This window comes from Pelodiscus sinensis, chromosome 13 (assembly GCF_052426305.1).
Source record: "Pelodiscus sinensis isolate ZL-2025 chromosome 13, ASM5242630v1, whole genome shotgun sequence".
Taxonomy (NCBI): domain Eukaryota; kingdom Metazoa; phylum Chordata; order Testudines; family Trionychidae; genus Pelodiscus; species Pelodiscus sinensis.
In genome coordinates, this window is record NC_143064.1 from 29,641,455 (window position 1) to 29,659,821 (window position 18,367).

The 18,367-nt window shown below is 47.5% G+C and overlaps 1 protein-coding gene across 1 annotated transcript in view; it reads right to left on the reverse strand.

Annotated features, from left to right (window-relative positions):
- EFNB1 (ephrin B1) overlaps window positions 1-18,367 on the reverse strand; it is a 130,929-nt gene that overhangs the window by 41,353 nt on the left and 71,209 nt on the right. Inside the window, exon 2 of the mRNA XM_089781630.1 lies at window positions 6,726-7,003. Within this exon, the coding sequence (XP_089637756.1) occupies window positions 6,726-7,003 (278 nt within the window). The remainder of the gene's footprint in view (window positions 1-6,725; window positions 7,004-18,367) is intronic.

Here is an 18,367-nt window from a genome sequence, read left to right on the forward strand (position 1 = left end):
GGTCTGAAAGAGTTGGAGTGCTACAGATGTGTTGGCAGAGCAAAGGCGGTTCCAGCCTGCAAGATGGCAGACAAGCACAAAGCTATTCCTCCTTCAAGAGCAGTGTTTATATTTTTGCAGTATGCTTTTCTATTACTGTTTTTGAAAAAAGCCATTTAGAACAAGAGGTAAAAGATTTAAGCAAAATGCTGTGTGATATGAAACATTCAGTAAATTCCTTGAACTTGTGAAATCCAGAACCACAAATCTGCATTTTCCTCCCCCCAAAATAAAGGAGAAAAATAAAGGAGAGAGAAAATATATGAACCAGCCCCAGTCTTTGATTTCTTCTCATTAAATCTGAAAGTATTAAGAGCAAGAGCATTTTCCTTTGAGAGTCTGGAAAGGATCAGTAGCGGAGAATAGAAATCAAAGCATTTATTAGTTCTGATTTTGGGAGCACAAGATGTTAAGCTAGTGCAATGCTTCCAAACTACGGTATGACTCCCTGGAGGAACCAAGAGCATCTCAGAAAAAAATCATCAATATGCTGTTTGTTTTTTCTAATTAGAAACTATTAATTAGGCTTAAAAATCACCTGCATCTTACCTATGGGTCTGCATCTTATTCTACTGCTGTGGGTACTGGGGGCACTCTCTACGGTCTCTATTCCTGCAGGGGGGCCTTGGGCAGGGAGACTTCTCACTGAGGAAAGCAGTCTGTGAGAAATGTCTGTACTGAAAGGCGCCTGCTAAAGCACAGAACACAGCTATGTTCCTGCTCTAGCAGACAGGAGAAGGAGGCTTAGGGACAGACAATGCATCTTTTCTTTATAATGGAACAATTTTTACCAAGTAACCAATGACTGACTGAAGATGATTTTAATGAAGTTAAACAGAAAAGAAACAAAAGTATACAATACATTGATAGTTGTGTTTGGATTTTTGCTTCTCAATATTGTAGCAAAAAGTCTCCAACAACAATGTGCCATTTCTTTTTCAAAGGATAGTGAAAGAAAAAGTATAAAGCCAGAAAAACTGAAACATTTAGAGAGCAAACATCCAGAATTCATAAACAAAGCCTGCAATGTTTTCCTTCAGAAAGGAGAAGAAATCAAGTGGCAAAAAAATTCAGATCTAAAGAAGCAACTGCTCCTTAGAAGCATCTTAAATTGTAGTCCTTACACATTATCTGAAAGACCAATCTATTTTCAGCACCAACAAAATATGTAACATTATGACTGTGGAATAAGCAACAATGATACTAAAAACTAGTGTATGTCAAATAATAATTCCAGTGATGCACTGATGACCATGCAGAAAATGCCCAGGACCAGCTGAAAGAGTAAATTAAGAAGAGTAAATGTTTTGCCCTGAACCTAAATGAATGCACTAACAGCCAACAATGCTCAGTTTGTGTATAGTCAAAGCAGGTATAATAGCTTAAATACAATTGTTTTGCAAAGAAAGGCCAACCCAAACACTTGCGAGGAAAAATTAAAAATCTTCAGATTTGCAGTGGACAATGCACTCATGGGGGATAGCCAGGATCAGAAAGAACAGTGGCATTGCAGCATGAGTAAAGTGGCACCAGCAGCAATGTGGACAAGCTGCGGCATCCAAGTAGTACAGAAAACCTTGGACACAGTTAATAAATGTGTCAGTTTTACAAAACCCCGAGGTACTGAATATGTTTTAATATGCTATGCAAAGAAATGGACTCTGATCACACTCTGATCCTGTTTCACAGTGAAATCATGTGGTTATCACATGGAAAAGTGTTACAACATGTCTTTGAATTACATGAGAAAAATCATGATTTTCTTCCTTGAGAAAATAAGCCCTGAAGGTTACGTATGAAATGTGGACTCCTAGACTTGTTAGCTTACCTGGTGGACATTTGGCAAACCTAACATGTCAAAGTAGGAATATTCACATCTTAAAGTTATCAATGAGAAAAATTAGAGGATTAATAAAGAAACTGTGTTTCTGTGACAAGAAACAAGTTACTCCAAATGTTTTCAGTGTTACCAGACTTGTTATAAAGATCAAGGTGAAAGTCTTAAAAATTCTATTACAGGCCAAATATTTATTAATGTGTTTGGATTGTGTTCCCATTTTGTTCATTATTTTCCTGAAGTTGAACATGAACCATCAGAGGTCAATTGGATTTGAAAACCATAGTAGCAGCAGCTAATTCCATTTCAAACTCAAGTATCTTGGCTGAAGAAAATTTTAGAATTGCCAAACGCTAATACACCGAAAACTAAGTTTTCAAATTTAACAAACCAGGAATTCTAGATTTACGTTAAAGGAAAGTAAAAACACCACAGTGATAAGGCAATGAAAGTGCTGCTTCCTTCACTTCAGTTATCTCAGAGTCTCTTATTTTCAGCAACAATTTCTGTGAAAGTGAAACTCAGAAATCATTTAAACTTGAAAAATGATTTGATGTCTAGCATCATTAGAGATTCAACTAAACATTTCTCTACTATGCAGTTTCAGACAGGCCTGTTCTCACTAAAAAAAATCTTAGGCTGTGTCTGAACATGCCAAACAATTCATATTTTCAAATTACAGTTTTAGAAACATGGATTAGATAATATAAATTGTACATAGTTAAATAAAGTTGCAAAATCATCAAAACTCTAATGTCCCACTCAAATCTATTGTCCTGAACACCTGAATTTAACATTCACTCCATTAAACAGCATTTAGTTCTCAGGAGCCATCAACTTTTAAATATCTATAAAGGAGCTGTGGTAACTAAAATATTTGGGAACCATGGAGCTAGTGGGCCAGTTCTGGTGAATGAATTGCCATCCAGGCTCCCTCCCTCCCTCCCTCCCCCCCCAGTTACAGAGGTTGGTGGGTTTCTTGCTCAGAACTGCGAGTTAGCTCTGGTACAGGAATCCCTGATGTCCCATGGGGTGTAACACAGAGCCCTGGTTGGGACCCCTGCTTTCAATCCTCATTAGTTTGAAGAGTCGACTTCTGCTTGAACTTGACCTGCAGTGACCCTTAACATGGAAAAACCAGTGACCGAGTACTTCAAGATGTTTGTCTGGGATATGAAAGGCTGACTCATTCCTTTGCATTTACAGGCAGTCCCCGACTTACGCGGATCCGACTTATGTCGGATCCGCACTTACAAACGGGGCTCTCTCGCCCCGGAGGTCGAGGTGGCGGATTGCTACCTGCGAGCTCCGGGGCGAGAAAGCCCCGTTTGTAAGCTGCTCCGGTGCCCCATGTCTGCTGGAGACCGTCTCCAGCAGACCAGGGGCACTGGGCGGGTTCCCGCGCTTCTGAGGCTTTGCCAGAGCAAAGCCTCAGAAGCGCGGGAACCCGCCGTGGCTGTGGCTTCAGTCCCGGTGCCTGTGGTCTGCTGGGGACCGTCCCCAGCAGACCACAGGCACCGGGACTGAAGCAGCAGCCGCGGCGGGTCCCGCGCCTCTGAGACTTTGCCAGAGCAAAGCCTCAGAGGTGCAGCACCCCACTGCCGCTGCGGCTCTGCTCCCCGTGTCCCTGATCTGCTGGGGGGGGGGCGCAGCTAGTGTGCCCCCCCAGCAGACCAGGCTTTTGTTTTGGACCCTGGGGCAGAGCAGCTGGGGCGCTGCCGATTGGTCCTGCAGCGCCGCTCTGGGCACTACTGGACCAACCCGGCAGCACCCCAGCTGCTCTGCCCCAGGCGTCCTGATTCAGCCGCTGCTGGTCAGTTTCAGCAGCGGCTGAATCAGGATGCCTGGGGCAGAGCAGATGGGGTGCTGCTGGGTTGGTCCAGTAGCACCGAGGAGCGGCGCTACTGGAGCAACCCAGCAGCACCCCAGCTGCTCTGCCCCAGGCATCCCCAAGTCAGCTTCTGCTGAAACTGACCAGCGCTGACTACAGGAAGCCCGAGGCAGAGTTGCTCTGCCCTGGGCTTCCTGGAATCAGCCGCTGATCAGTTTCAGCAGCAGCTGACTTGGGGACACCTGGAGTTCTTAAGTTGATTCTGTATGTAAGTCAGAACTGGCGGTCAGTTTCAGCAGCCGCTGAATCTGGACGCCAGTTCCGACTTACATACAGATTCAACTTAAGAACAAACCTACAGTCCCTATCTTGTACGTAACCCGGGGACTGCCTGTAGTTCCCTTGCCTCCCCCTCTCTTTTGCCCACTGTAGGGAAACTAGCAGCTCAATCAGATCTTCCTTTGGCTGAGAAGCCTTGGAAAGGACCGAGGTGTGACCTAGTTGAGATTGACAACCACCGTGCTGGAGACAGCAATCTGAGTTTGGACTCAGAGGATGTAGCAGCAGTGGCTGGCTGCCATGAAGGGCCTCCCGAATGAGTTTTCGATTCACCATTCATGGCTCTATCATCATCTTCCAGGAACAAGTAATGGCTGGGAATTTAAAAGTGTGTGAATCAAGTACGGGCAGGTGTGAGTGGGTGGGCAGGGACATTAACTTCAGGTGAAAAATGGAACCACAATTCTAGTCTAGAATGTACAGCTAGGAGTGAAAGTGAAATTAGTCTGGGAGTCAAGTGACAGGCTACTCTGCTGAAGAAAACGTTAGAAAGGGCAGATCTCAATGCTGTCATCTCTGGACCAAGTACACCTTGTTTCAAAGGTGTTTCTCTCATTGTTGCCAAAAACCCTTGAGTCTTCTTGGAATCCTTATAACAGACAAAGGGCAAGAGCAACTGAATCTTATCACTGACTCCCAAACCCTGAGCCTCACCCAAAAAGTGTAGTGTTGTGGGAGAGAGGGGTATATCCTCTAATGATTCCCTCATTCTCAGGGGAGACTGAGGAAGGCTGATCAAAACAAGTGGTGACACTGACTTGCCACCATCTGGTTTCATCCACCCCCAACTTTGAATTCTTCCTCAAAAGTAAACCATAATGAGCTGGCTGTAAAAGAACTGTTTCAGGCCTAGAACAAATCACTGCTGCAAAGATATCACACTGCACATTCAAACAATCAGTTCAGTTACTGTTTGCTAATCACATCAAGGGTGCCAACTTTCTGTAAGTTCCAACTCCAGCCTCTGATCCCACCAAGAATTAGAGATAAGCCTAAGCAAATCTAGATTCATACAGTCCCCAAAGAGTGGGTTCGTCTAAAAATCTGTGTCTGGCTCTGAATCTTGTCGCCTGAGCCCATCTGTACTGCTGCTCTCTGGAGACCAGGTTCCATTCAGTTTAACCCACAGCAAAATGCAGACACTACATGAAGATTTGGATCTCGCTAGCTACGATGAGCAGCACAGCCCCACAAGGGTCTATAAGCATGTTTTTACCACTAAGGCAGTTACTGAGCCAGTCAATTGCTGTACATGCAGCCTACAGTTAATGTTGCTCTAGTAGACTCTGCCCCCCCACCCCCGCTGAATAAGATGTGCCCAATTACATGTGTCTGAGCTCAACTCTGGCACAGCAGGCTGACCTTTGGTGCAGGCTGCTGATTGGCAAGTTAGAAGCACGTGACAGCAAGCAAGCAAACAGGGAGCAAATGATGCATGAGGTGACAGATGAGTTGTGGCGGGGTTGCTGTGCCCTTTTCCTGCTGTCTTGCTATTGGGTTAGTACAGTACACCAAGTTGAGTGGAAACAGTAAGGTTCAGGAGAATCCACAGGAGAGACGAAAGAAGAAAGAAAAGCTCAGCTGCTAACAGAATCCAGACATGGCACAATGAACCCAAATTGGCTGCAGGAGATGAGGTGACTGCAGCACCCTTACAGATAAAAAAGTCAACCCATGGAATGAAACTTCCTGCTTCCTCAGGGCAGATCAGTAGGAATCACATGTAAAGAGGGATAGGGGTGTTTCCTCCTACAGCAATGAAAAGGCAAGATGAGCTTGAGCACATTCAAATGGTCCCTTTCCTGTGTCTACAAGGACCACCAGGCTTTGGAGAATCTCAGTCCTGCCTCCTCACCAGCTTTTCAAAAAATGCCAGTAACACTGCAATCCCCTTTTGTTTAAATGCCAAGACCTGTGTCACGATTTTCTTCTCTGGGTAATTTTGTGATCAGTTTTAATAAGGGCAGCTCCAAGCAGCCAACATGCTTAATTTTAACTTCTGTCCAGAAGGGAAACTGAACAGCTATTTCCTACAACTGGGCCAATTTCTCACAGTTACACTGAGATCCATTATCTACAAAGTTCTTTCTACTTCTAGAACAAGTGCTTAAAAAAGGTCCCTCTTTCCTGCTCAGTGGAAATCCCCGACATACATGCTGCAAAAAAGTCACTGAACATGGCTCCTGGTCCATTCAGAATGTGAGAGAATACCCTCTGCCCCTTTAATTAAACAAGAATGTATTGTGGTGTTTTAGTGGGGAATGGGGAGACTGAAGAGAAGAGGAGGGGTGCTTACTTACACAGCACACTGGCTAGATAAGAAGCATACACCAACTCAAGAGGCAGCCTACATTCCACTCTTCTCCACTGCTCCCCTCCCTTTGATCCCTCACAGTACAGGATCAAGGAGATTGTCCATAGGCATCAGTCATGAACATAGGCCATATCAGAAACATGCTCCTACTCCTCTCTCTCTATACCTCCTCCTGGCTCTCAAAGCAAGACAATGGAGTATGACCTCTTGTGGTGAAGTGAAGCCATGCCCCAGCATTGTTCCAGAAAGCTACTAAAAAGGAGTTTAAAGGGGGAACAAATATTAGGCCAATGAAAGGCTTTGAAAATACATGGGAAGACAGTGGTAAGTTGGGGGTAATGAGGGAGAGGAGGAGGATGACTTACATGTGATGAAGTAGTCCTGCTGCCTCTTGAACTCCAGGCCCATGTAGTTGGGGCTGAATTCCTGGAACTTGATGGTGAAGCGGATCTCCTTCTCAGGGCGGTTGCAAGTCACTAGAACATTAGGATCCATGACAGTGCTGCAGGAGTCTGCCTGCTCCTGCTTTACCAGGTACAGCTTGTAGTATTCATAAGGTCTGGAGTGTTCTGCCTTGGGACAGATAATGTCCAGTTTGTCCCCAATCTCCGGGTAGATGACCAGCCCTTTACCAGCCATGAATCTAGAGAGGAAAGAGAGTGAGAGATTAGATTCATGGGCCCTATTTGGATGCAGACGAGGGGTGAAACTCCACATTTGTAGCTGCCCTTCTGCACAGATTTTGCTTGGCTGGCACAATATTCACAAATTTCATCCTGAGCAGAGCTCTCTCTCCCCTCACTCCTGGAGGAAAACCTAGAACTTGCTCCAAGTGGAACTGCCCGTCCCCGACACACACACTTCCATGCCACAAAACATTTTAACTTACAAAAGTTTTCCTGCCTGTGACAAATGCCTACAGCGAGGATGGAAAGTGCTGTGTTCTGAAGGTTTCCTCCCCTGCTCGCCACATTCAGGTACTTATCCCCCATGCCAGGACCATTGTAGGTTTGTTGCCTGCAGTACTTTATCCAGAACTCTGTCTAGTCCATTTTTAAATGGAGACTCATAACAGTCCCTCATTTTCCTCACTCTAACCTTCCTAAACAGTCAGTTGCACACAATTGCCAGGGAGAAGTGCAGATTTTTCTCCACTCTCAAATCTGGAAGCAGGGCTGGCCTTAGGGAAATGGCACCCTGGGCAAACCTGTGTTTTGGTGCCCCTGACCGCTGTGAGCATAGCACTACCCATTTCCCCTAGCATCCAATAGCTCCCCAACTCCTGCACCCCCATCCAGTGCCTCCTTTACCACTAATCCCTGCATTGAGCCCCCTTTGCCCCTAACATCTGCACAGTGCCCACTTCATCCCAACCCTTGCACTTCCAGAATGTCCTAACATACTACCCCTCTACCCAATACCCTCTATCCTCTTTGCCTAGCAACACCCGTGCCCACTTGCCCCTTAGCCTTTCCCTATGGTGCTCTGGGCATGGGCCCAGTTTGCCTGGCTCTGAGGCTGGCCCTGTCTGCAAGTGCCACAAAAGCAAATAGCAAAGTGACAGAACTAAGCTGTTGCTGCTGGGACCACTTGGACTGGATTACTGTGAGGATGGTGCTCTTTTGTGCCCTGGTGCAGAACACATGGATCCTGCTGAATGAAAGGAAGAGTACCTTATACAGATTGCCATGCTTGGGAACATATGGCTCGGTCATCAGGTTTCATTTAGAAAAGGGACAATTAACGGGGGGGGGGGGGGGGGGGCATGAGAACTGGTGAACCAAGTTTCCTTCAATCTTTTCCATCCATGTGCAGAATAAATTTTATGTGCACCAAACATTTGCAAATGTGCACCACCGGTAGACACTAGAAACCTAACTGTGGGCACGCTGCTAATCAGCTAGGTGGCAAGTGAATCTCTCATGAGCAGCACAACAGCACACAACTTACAGGGAATACTGCTGGTGAGTGTGGAGAGATCCTTTCCACACCGTCACTACCAACAGGATTGTAATTCCTGAATAGGGAATTGAGTAAGAGCTCTAATTCAACAGGCTGCCACCTGCTAACACCTAAGTTGCCTCAGAGTTCTGAACTCAGCCATATGCCCAAAAGGCGTGGGAAGACTGGACAGAAAATGGCAAGGAGGGGTAGAAGCTATTCAGGGCTGGAAGGCAGGCCATTACTAAGCAAAAAGAAAGAAGGAAATGTAGCTAACACTCAGGTTCCATTATTACAAGGCAATTACTCAGCTGAATTTTAAACAGCAATTATAGAATTGGGGCAGCAGAAAGGGAAGGGGGCAGAACATTTAGCATAAGCAGTATAATCTGTTCTTGATGGAAGATTAATATATGTTAACCAAAAAATCTCTCTGCTGTGCAGCCATAATCCCCTTGATAAAATTTGGGTGCTTTGAGAATTGGACGGCTCACCCAAATGGACTGGACCTCTGTTCATTTCTTCCCTCTCTCCTCCCAGATGTAATTCATCCCTTCCTCACCATGAAGCCAACCAAAAGACTTCACTCTGAGGATATGGCCAACATATCCTATTCTTCCCTCCTCCATTCCACAGAGATTTGCACAAGTCAAAACTACAGGCATCTAAGAAACAAGATCAGACACAAGATCAACCTGCTTTGTGGCTTCCATACAAGTCTTAGCAAGAAGCTAAAGTGCTGAAGCCAGAGTGAGCAGCCTGGCTTCAAAATTCCCATCACATGAGCTCCACAGAGAGGAATTGCAGGCCAAGCTCAGAGGAGGCAGGCAGGAAAGGTGGAGTCTGAGCCCACATACTCTTGGCAAGGATTGCAGCTGCAGTATGGCAAAAGACAACCAAAACAGACCTTACCGGCATCCACTGCTTCAGAGACTGGAGTAGCCCTGGTTCTAATTGCCTGGCCCCCCCCCCACGGAAAAGCTATGGGGCAGCAGTGACTTTTATATTTGGTAAGAGTCACTCCCTAGTCTAGAATTCAATTCAGGCACAGCAGGGACTCTTGGATATCATTGCACCATGACCCTGTTCTGACAACAAAAATTACCACATGACTTAGGGGGAGGGCAAGGAGACCAAAGCCCAAGCCTACCTAACACTCCCCACAGATACCAGTCAAATTGTGTTTCTGCCCAAGCTACTGATATTAGCGTATAATCGATTTCACAATTAGATGATAAGCGTGGGCTTATCATATTGACTACACGCAACCAGCCCCCCCTTGCTGCCTCTGTATCCCAGAGGCAGCAGCATGTGGGGCTGGATGGGGTGGAGGGGGGGGCGGGGAGAGGAAGGAGCTGGTAAAGTGAAAAAGCCTTCCTCAACCACCACCTGAGCTCTAATGCAATTCCCTGAACATGCTTGCATCTTGTACATAACTCTTCCCCTTCCCCATTTACCAACCCTGTGACAAGGGCTTGCTGGCTGCTAGCGGCCCCGCTACTGCCATGCCCCATCAGAGCTTCCAGGGACAGGGGCTCGCCAGCTGGCAGCCCTGCTGCTGCTGCACTCCACTGGAGCTCCTCAGCCCTATTGCTGCCCCACATGGCCAGGGGCTCCACATGGTTCCGGGGCCTTCTGCTACTGGTGGCCCCGCTGCTGCCATGCTTCCCGGAAACAGGGCTTCCCAGACCCTCTGCTATCCTGCCTGGCTGGGGCTCCCTGGGACGGGGTTGCCTGGACTCCCAGCTGGTTTGCACTCTCCAATGCCGGGGCTCTCAGGTTCAGCCACACTCGTGGTCCAGATGTTGCTAGACTAGAATGTCACGGATTTAGGTTTGATACAGGGTTTCTCAAACTTTGTGATACCACGACCCCCCTCTAAGTTGCTCATAACCGCCTGGGGGGGTCGGGACCCACAGTTTGAGAAACACGGGTTTGACCTGTACTTTCAAAATGGCCACCAATTTCCGTTTTTCTCAAAAAGACTGAAGCCACACATTGCCATCAGTGAAGCTGTCCTTTTCCAAAATGGTCATCAACTCTCATTGTTCCAAGCTGCTTTCAGGAAAAATGGTGGTCCCCATGCTTTAATGCAGGGGTGAGGACCCTCAAGCCCGGGGGCCGGATGCGGCCCCTGGCTTGCTTGGATTTGGCCCCCAAAGCTCAGGACTCCCCTCCTAGCATTGGGGAGCCCACACCTACTGAGAGCCTGGAGCACACAAAGTCTACTAACCTGGGCCCACTAAGCTCTGGTGTGTGAGGGAAATTTGGGGAGTGTCTTTCTTCTGCTCAGTCGGGGGCCACGTCAGTGAGGCTATGAAGGGATGGTGTTGGCTTCTCACTTGTGTATGGCCCCTGACTGATTTTTCCATGGGTCAGCAGCCCCCAGCCCAAAGAAGGTTTAATGAGATAGAGAGATGTAAGCAAATCATGGTAACTATATTTGCTACAGATAGCTCAAGGTCTCCATTCTGTTGAGAATAGGAAATGACAGCCATTTTGGAAGAGGTCAGTTCTTCATGGAATTATCTGAATCAAGTTATTTTTCACACACTGCTGCAATTTTTCAGTTATGAATAGAAAAAAATGCACTATTCGCCCTAAAGAAATGCTTCATAACTAGCCTATACATGATGTGACAGAGTTATAACCATGAGACACGTGAAGAGTTAGTTCTGAGGGAATTCCGCAATTTTTGCATTGGGAGCCATAATAAAATTGCAAAAATTTCCCAGGACTAAAGAGTGCATTATAAGCAGCTCACTTGAAGGGGTAGGCGTGGGAGAGATATGACACAGGGTGCCCAGTCTCTCCAAGGACCCATTTATACATTTAAATTCATTCTGGGCCCTAAGAGTATGTGCTCTAACTTCAAGAAGGATGTGTTATATTTTTCCATACATTTAAAAAAAGGAATTCATTCTTGTTGTAAAGTGCAAAACTCAGTTCAGCTTTTGTATGGAGCCATAATGTGTACCTCCATAATAAGGCACTTGAGGATGCAGGCTGTATGTACTGGGTAAAGTAGATTAAGACGTGGAAGATGGGCACCTTAGAAAACAGAATGGCAAAACTTGGATGGAGAGGAGCAAGGTGAGTACAGATCAGTTGCTTGAAGCAATGATCAATCCAGTACCTACCCATCCAGAACATGGCTCAAAAGACACCAATGGGTACACCTAGCTCTGGAAATACTACTGGGCCCACTTTATGGCTCCATGGAAAAATCAAACATCCGGATTGTGATCTACAAATGTCTCCTCCCCATGATTGCACTCCCTTGTGCCATTTGGATTTGGAAAGGACTGGGAGAAAACAACAAGCATGGAAAGCCTAAGAGCACCCTCTGGCTGACTATCCATACTAGGAATGTTTGAATGTAAATACGTTAGGCAGATGCTTATCCATTAATGGTTTTGTTACACTCAGCGAAGCCGCCTCGCCGGGAGCCGGGCGGCAGGGCCAGCAAGCCAGCTCCCAGGGGAGGCTTCACTCTGGGCTCTGCAGTGTAAAGCTAAGTAACAGGTAACCGTGTAACCACCGAGATGTTCAGCAGTTACACAACCGGTGGTTTTTTTGTGACGGTACTGCCCAGTACGCAGTACCAGCACTTCCAGACGCAGTACTAGCACCTTCAGTCAGAGCTCAACAACTTTTCTGCTGGAGTACCGGCACTTTTTTTAAAGCACTGTACACAACTATCCCATCACAAGATTTGTAACATCCCTAATCCATACTGGCATACGTTAATGCTATCAACCAATCGGAGAACAGCTTTGTGTGTCAACATAGCCAGACCAGAATGCAGGAGTTCTTAAATGTGTGCTGGGCACACAGATCTCTCCCCCTCTCTCTGTGTATGTGTATGTAAGTTTTCCTATGGGACAACAAAATGTTATGTCACCTGCCCCCAGCTCCAGGCAGCTCCTCTGACACATACATTGCTCCCTCAGGGTGTGGGGTGTCATCTTAGACTACCACCAACCACCAGCTCCTGCCCCCACCCCGTGGCCCCAGCCGCCTTCTGCACTGACCAGCCTCTTCCCTCACATCCCGCAGACCCTCCTCATGCCACACTACCATTGCCGCCAGCCAGACCAAGCCCAGAATGCGCACACTCACCTTTCATGCTGACTGGCCTCTTCCTCACAGCCCTACTGGCTGCAGAGCCTCCTCACGCCACATGCGTAGCCTCACTCACCCCCTCAAGCCAAGACCCCGCACCCCCAGCCGAGACTCCGCACCCCCAGCCCTCTCACTCACCACCCGGACGAGACTGTGCACACTCCCAATACCTCACACACCACATTTCTACCACTTCACCCCTGTCTGAAGTTGGAAAGGCAGCACTGGCTTCCTGCGGGGGGGGGGGGGGGGGAGGCTTGAGGTTTCCCTTCCCCCTCTCCTGGCTAGGGGAACAGCAGCACAGGGACATGCTTCATGGAGGTTTTTCCTGCTACTGCCCCCCCCCCCCGCTGGGGGAGGGGGAAGGGAGGTTTTTCCTGCTACTGCCCCCCCCCCCCCCGCTGGGGGAGGGGGAAGGGAAGCAGCAACATGTGGGGAGCCTCGGGGCTTTCTCTCACCCTCGCCCCCTCCAGCAAGCCAGTGCTAGCACTTCAGATTCATGGGGGGGGGGGGGGGGGAAGCGAGGCTGGAGTAACAGTGTAGGCTCCCTGTTGAGGAGGGAGGGGCTGAGCTGGTGAGTGAGGGGTTGCAGCATGGCAGTGAGTGAGTGGGGATAGGTGTGCAGGGTCTCAGCTTGGGGTGGGGGGTGTGAGGCTGGAGCACCAGCACAGGCTCCCAACATGGACCCAGCCCACTCACTCACTGTCCTGCCAAGACCCTGCACCCCCAGCTCTGCCTAGACCCCACACCTCCTCCGCCAAGACCCCACACCGCCAGTTTGCTCTCATACCCCCCAAGCTGAGACCCCGCACCCCTACCCCCCTCACCCACACCCATTGCCAAGACCCTGAATCCTCAGCCCCCTCCCTCGCTTCCTCCACCAACCCTTCCCCCCAGCTCCTACACCCTCTCCCCTGGCCAGACACCTACCCTGAGAGAGAAGGGGGCTGGCAAGTGTAGCGAGCAGGGGGAGCAGCCCCATAGGGTTTTTTTAAAATCCAGTTTCCCAAAAAAGCTGCAGCTTTTAAATCTAGCATTCAGTATTTAGAATTTGCAAGCACTCTCCATCAGACTTAACAATGAAGTATTAAATTAGCTGGCAGCTTTCCCTGGTTTGAATTACTACCCAACTTATCGATGGGCAAAAGCCAGCCACTGCCACATGAAGCTGCCGTACCAAGGACACCCAGGAGTTTATTAGGCCTCTCACAAACGGAACTGGAAGTGAAGTGGTGAGATGGCCTGGAATCCACTATCCCCAACCAAGGATACTGAAGAGCACTTGTAGTCTTAACCCTTCCACTGCTAATCCTTCACTGCACCTGCTGAGCTGCTGCATTCTTTAAACAGCCCCTGGAAACCAATAAACAGGCCAGCCCAGCAGGCAATTTGAGTTATTCTTGTTTTGAGGTAGAGTGCACACAAAAATACACACCTGTTTTCACTGGCCACCCAAGGGACCAAGACTAGCAAAAGAAATAAAAGTAAGTTGCCTTGAAAAAGTAGGCCTAACAAAGTTATATTGGAAAAACTTAAAAAAACAACAGTCTAGTAGCACCTTAAAGACTAACAAAGCATGTAGATGGCAGCTTATATTGGACACTATAGGAATTCTTTAAAAAGAGGCTTCTAAGGAGATTGCCTATTGGAAGTGAAGCTTTTACTGTAGTTCTTGGTAACATACAGCATCTTTCATCTCCAGATACACGTCCCCATTTCAGATGCGGAAACAGGCTCAGAGGTGAAGCACGATTACCCTAGTTTAATAAAAGAGCTATATTAATCCTTGCAACAAAAAGGAGATCGAGAACAATGGGGAAGGAAAGACAACACCTGGTAGTAGTCGGGGTCTGTCAGCCACCCATCAAAGTTCAAGGTAGTAAACAGAAGGGCAGACACTGATTGCCCATTGCATGCAATCCCTCCCTCTACAAGAAGGGGTGGCCATTTAATGCAAGATCCCCTGATCAGAGAGCCTCTTTGATATTCTGACCAACATAGCAAACTGAAGCATAATCCAGACAGGACTGAAGCATATCTTCAGCTACAATCCTCCTCCGTCTCCCGGCACAATGCACAAAGCAAAGAACCAAAGAAAATCCTCTCTTTGTATTCACAACTTGCGTCCCCTTAATTCCCCACAGCCTCCCAAATCACACTGCCCCCTCTGGGGCAGTCTGTGACACTACATTTTAGGATGCAAATGCAGAAGTTCAGTAGGGACTAGGTTGGGAGTGGGCAAACAGCTGTGCATAGCAGTCTCCTGTGTATGGTGTTCCTCTCTCCACTCCCACTCCAGCTCATCTTTCCACAGGTGTGTTCAAAGAGTCAACGGGAAAGCAATACAGCTCTAGCAGCCTCCATTCAGATCCCATCATATTTCGTTGCATAAACCAGACTTAAAGCTATTGTTGGTCTTGCTCTACTGTGACGAGAGGGTGAACAAATAACTTAGATGTTTTGCTTGGCTTTCAAGGGTCAGTATACTGGAGAGCAAGCAAATGTTTATAGAAATGTAAAAGAACAGGGTGCTGCACAAAAAATCTCAGCTCTGAGGGACTAACAATTTGAGGGCACCAGCTGGAATAATCCCAATCACTACAAAAAAGCCGAACACTCAACTCATGCAAATCATGAAACTTTCATCTGAAAAATGAAGTGCATCCTGAATTTGGAGCCTCACAACCACAAGAGAGGGTTAAACAATCCCTTCATCTGCACCCAAATACCAATTTTTTTTGTAACTGAGATACTGGGCAATGGGCCAATTTGTTCACTATCAAACTGCTTACTATGGGACACATTCTGCTGCAGTTTTTGCCACAGAAGGGGGTATATAATTGATAATAAAAATCTTCCCAGTTGCCCTTAGCACCATACTAGAGATCCAGCTCTCAACTGTCTTGTTCACAGATTCCCATAATCTCCTCTCACAGCCCAACCTTCTCACCACACCAGAAAGGGAGAGGGGGCAAGATATCTAGTTTTTAATTTTACAGTCAGGAAATGGAATTAGTTGTTAACTGAAAGATAGCACAGACAGAGCTTTTCTTGATGGTGAGAAAGATGGGGAAAGTAAAAAAAAAAATCTTTACTGGCACAGCAAGCCACTCAAGTCCTCAAAAATACATAAGGATTGGAGTATTCATGGTGTTTTAGTTAGCAGGAGGACTAGTTAGTCTTAAGGTCCTGGGGTTGATTTTTGGACAGACTTCATGTTACTGCCCTCCACCCTGAGACCCACAAAGCCTCTCCCGTGCTGGGCCACTGAATGTCTCAGTAGGCCGGCCAGCTGGCCCTCAATCGCCAGACTAAAAATGCAGGTTTTGCTGTGGTGGTTCTTGCAAGTCATATACAGAAGTCTGTTTGCTGAGTGAATTCCTTGCTCTGCAGGTTCCTTGGGAGCTATCAGGTGGCAGCATCCAATTTCCTCATTGTTTCAGGAGGTGTTTTCTGATGGGAAAGGTGAAAAGGGTATTTGTGAGGCTTGTAAACTGATTCCTCAGAGTTGGGTAAACAAGGAGAGCTCTGTTGGCAGCAGGCCTCGGAAAGATGCCTGAGCTGAGAAACGAAATTAAAGAGCAGCCTTCTGTCCATGACAGAGAGCCTCACTGGCCCCCCGAAAAGAACCCAAAAATAAAAGACTTACACTGCAAGAAGACAGAGCTGCATTGGCAAGCCAGCATGGCACATGGGCATGAGGAGGCCAGTCAGTGCTTTCTGCAGGATCAGGAGGAGATACCAACACTTTTGACAATTGCAATCACCAATGCAGGGTTAATCAAGGCTCTCTATACAGAGGCTTAGAGATCCAAAAGGCTTAAGTGGAACCTGACCTTATGACATGAGTATTATAAATGACCTGCTAATCCTTTGGCTCCAGTAGCACCCAGTGTAAACTGTGCTTTGTCTATTCTAATACCACTAGGTAATCTGACCGGAGAAGACAGGGGGTTGGCTAGAGAAAGGCTATACAGATTGGCTCTCCCTGGTTCAGCACCCTTGGGACCCAAGTGATCCCAAATCAGAGAGTTTGATGGACCAGGGGAGGTCAATCTCTCCTGCTGGCTGTCAGCCCCACTGTGGGTTCTGCCCCTGTCTGGCAGGGCTCATGACCGCTGCCTCCCTTACCTTTCACTGGGCTTGCACCTTCCCACGTGGCTGGGCTTCCGGCTGCAGCTTTCTGGACCTGGTCAGCTCGCACCAGGGCTTCCCAGCTGCTGCTGGTCCCTACAGCTGCCGGCTCACCACCGGCCCCTTCGCAGCTGGCTCAGCCTGGGGCTTCCCGGTAGCTACTGGCCCTGCTGCAGCCAACCCAGCAGCCTTCCTGTTGCTGTGCTCCCAGCGGGCCACATTACCAGCTGCTGGGACTCTCTGGCCAGCAACATCCGTGGACCTTGCCGGACCAGAGTCTCCCAGATCTTGAAGGTGCACCCTGTACCTCCCAAACATGCAACTGGAAGTTGTAACTGTATTTAAACAGCAGTGTGCCCCCTCAATCCTAGCATGATACATCTGAGCATGGATTTAAACAGCAGTCATCCATCACTGTGAATTCATGAAGAGGAAGACTAAGATGGACCTAGATTGTCCATTGCCCCCCATCTGAAAAGCATAAGAAATGGTTTGGGACACATACCAATCCAAGAGTGATAGATAATCCCTGTTTAGTTTGCCAAAGGAGGAGACAAGATACAGTGTTCCCTCTAAGCTGCGCGGCAGCACAGCTTCACAAGTGATTAACAAGCCCTAACGAATCAGAGACTCAGGACTCCCTGTACGAAGCTGACTGAATGGGCGGGGCTGATATATCACCTGTGAAGCTGTGCTGACTGGCAACACTGACAGGAAATACAGGTGCATGGAGAGATCAGTGGAGTTTGTATGGCACAGCCATGTGAGAGAAAGTCAAGGGTGAGTATGTTCTTGCACAAAGGGTCAGAGCAAATTATGGAGGTGGCACTCTTTGGCATGTGAAAAACATGCAACAGGTGTGGCTCCTGCCAATTCACTAGTAGGATCAGCTATCCAACTGCATTGCAGCAAATCACAGACAGCTTAGTTCCTTATACAAGCTCAGAGTCTGGACCCTTTCCAGCAGGTGCCCCCAGGCACAGCCCTGCTTCCTCTGTCCCTGGCCAGGGAAAATTAGCTGATTGTATCCACCAGCTGTTTTCCAGTTTTGCTGCAAACAGATCAGTTGTCTCCCTGGAAGAAATAATCTGCTCCTTCAGCCACAAGGCTTACTTCAACTGTAGTGCCAACAGGCAGAACCAAAACTGGGACCCTGGAGCTTAGTGCATGAGCCTCTACAGCTTGAGCTATAAAGCCAGCTGGCTCTCTGCTAAGGCTGTAGAGCAAACTCATTCTCTCTCTGTAAATGGTCTAAGTGCCACTACATGGCACAGCGAACCACACCCAGTAGCTATGTGGGTTACACAACCATAGCTCAAGCACACTGGAAACTGCGGGAAGCTGCAATAGGAACAGCATGCTGTAAACAGAACATGTGAATGTACCACATCTCCAAACCCCTGATTGGACCACACTTGAGTCCTTGCATCTGAAAAGCTACAGCCTGTCATGGCTTAACAATGGTTAAACAAAGCAGCGAGGAGTAAGAAATGAAGTAAGACACTAAGTTTTCTTAACTCCAGAGCTAACTAAGGAATCTGCAGAGTGAATAATCCTTCCCTCATACCCAACCCACATTTTATTTGGTATGGCCCTGTCTAGAGTAGGAACACATTACACTTTTTAACATGACCTAGCTAGTATGTTTTAAATAGTGTTTTTAAATACTTGTGTAGCACAAAAAGGATATATTCGTCTTTACAAAAGTGCCAGCTGATTAGGGAACCATCCCTCAGAAGGATCCCAAAGTGACCAGGACAGCGAACCTATGTTTAATCATCATTTGTAAGCTCTTTGGGACAGGAAC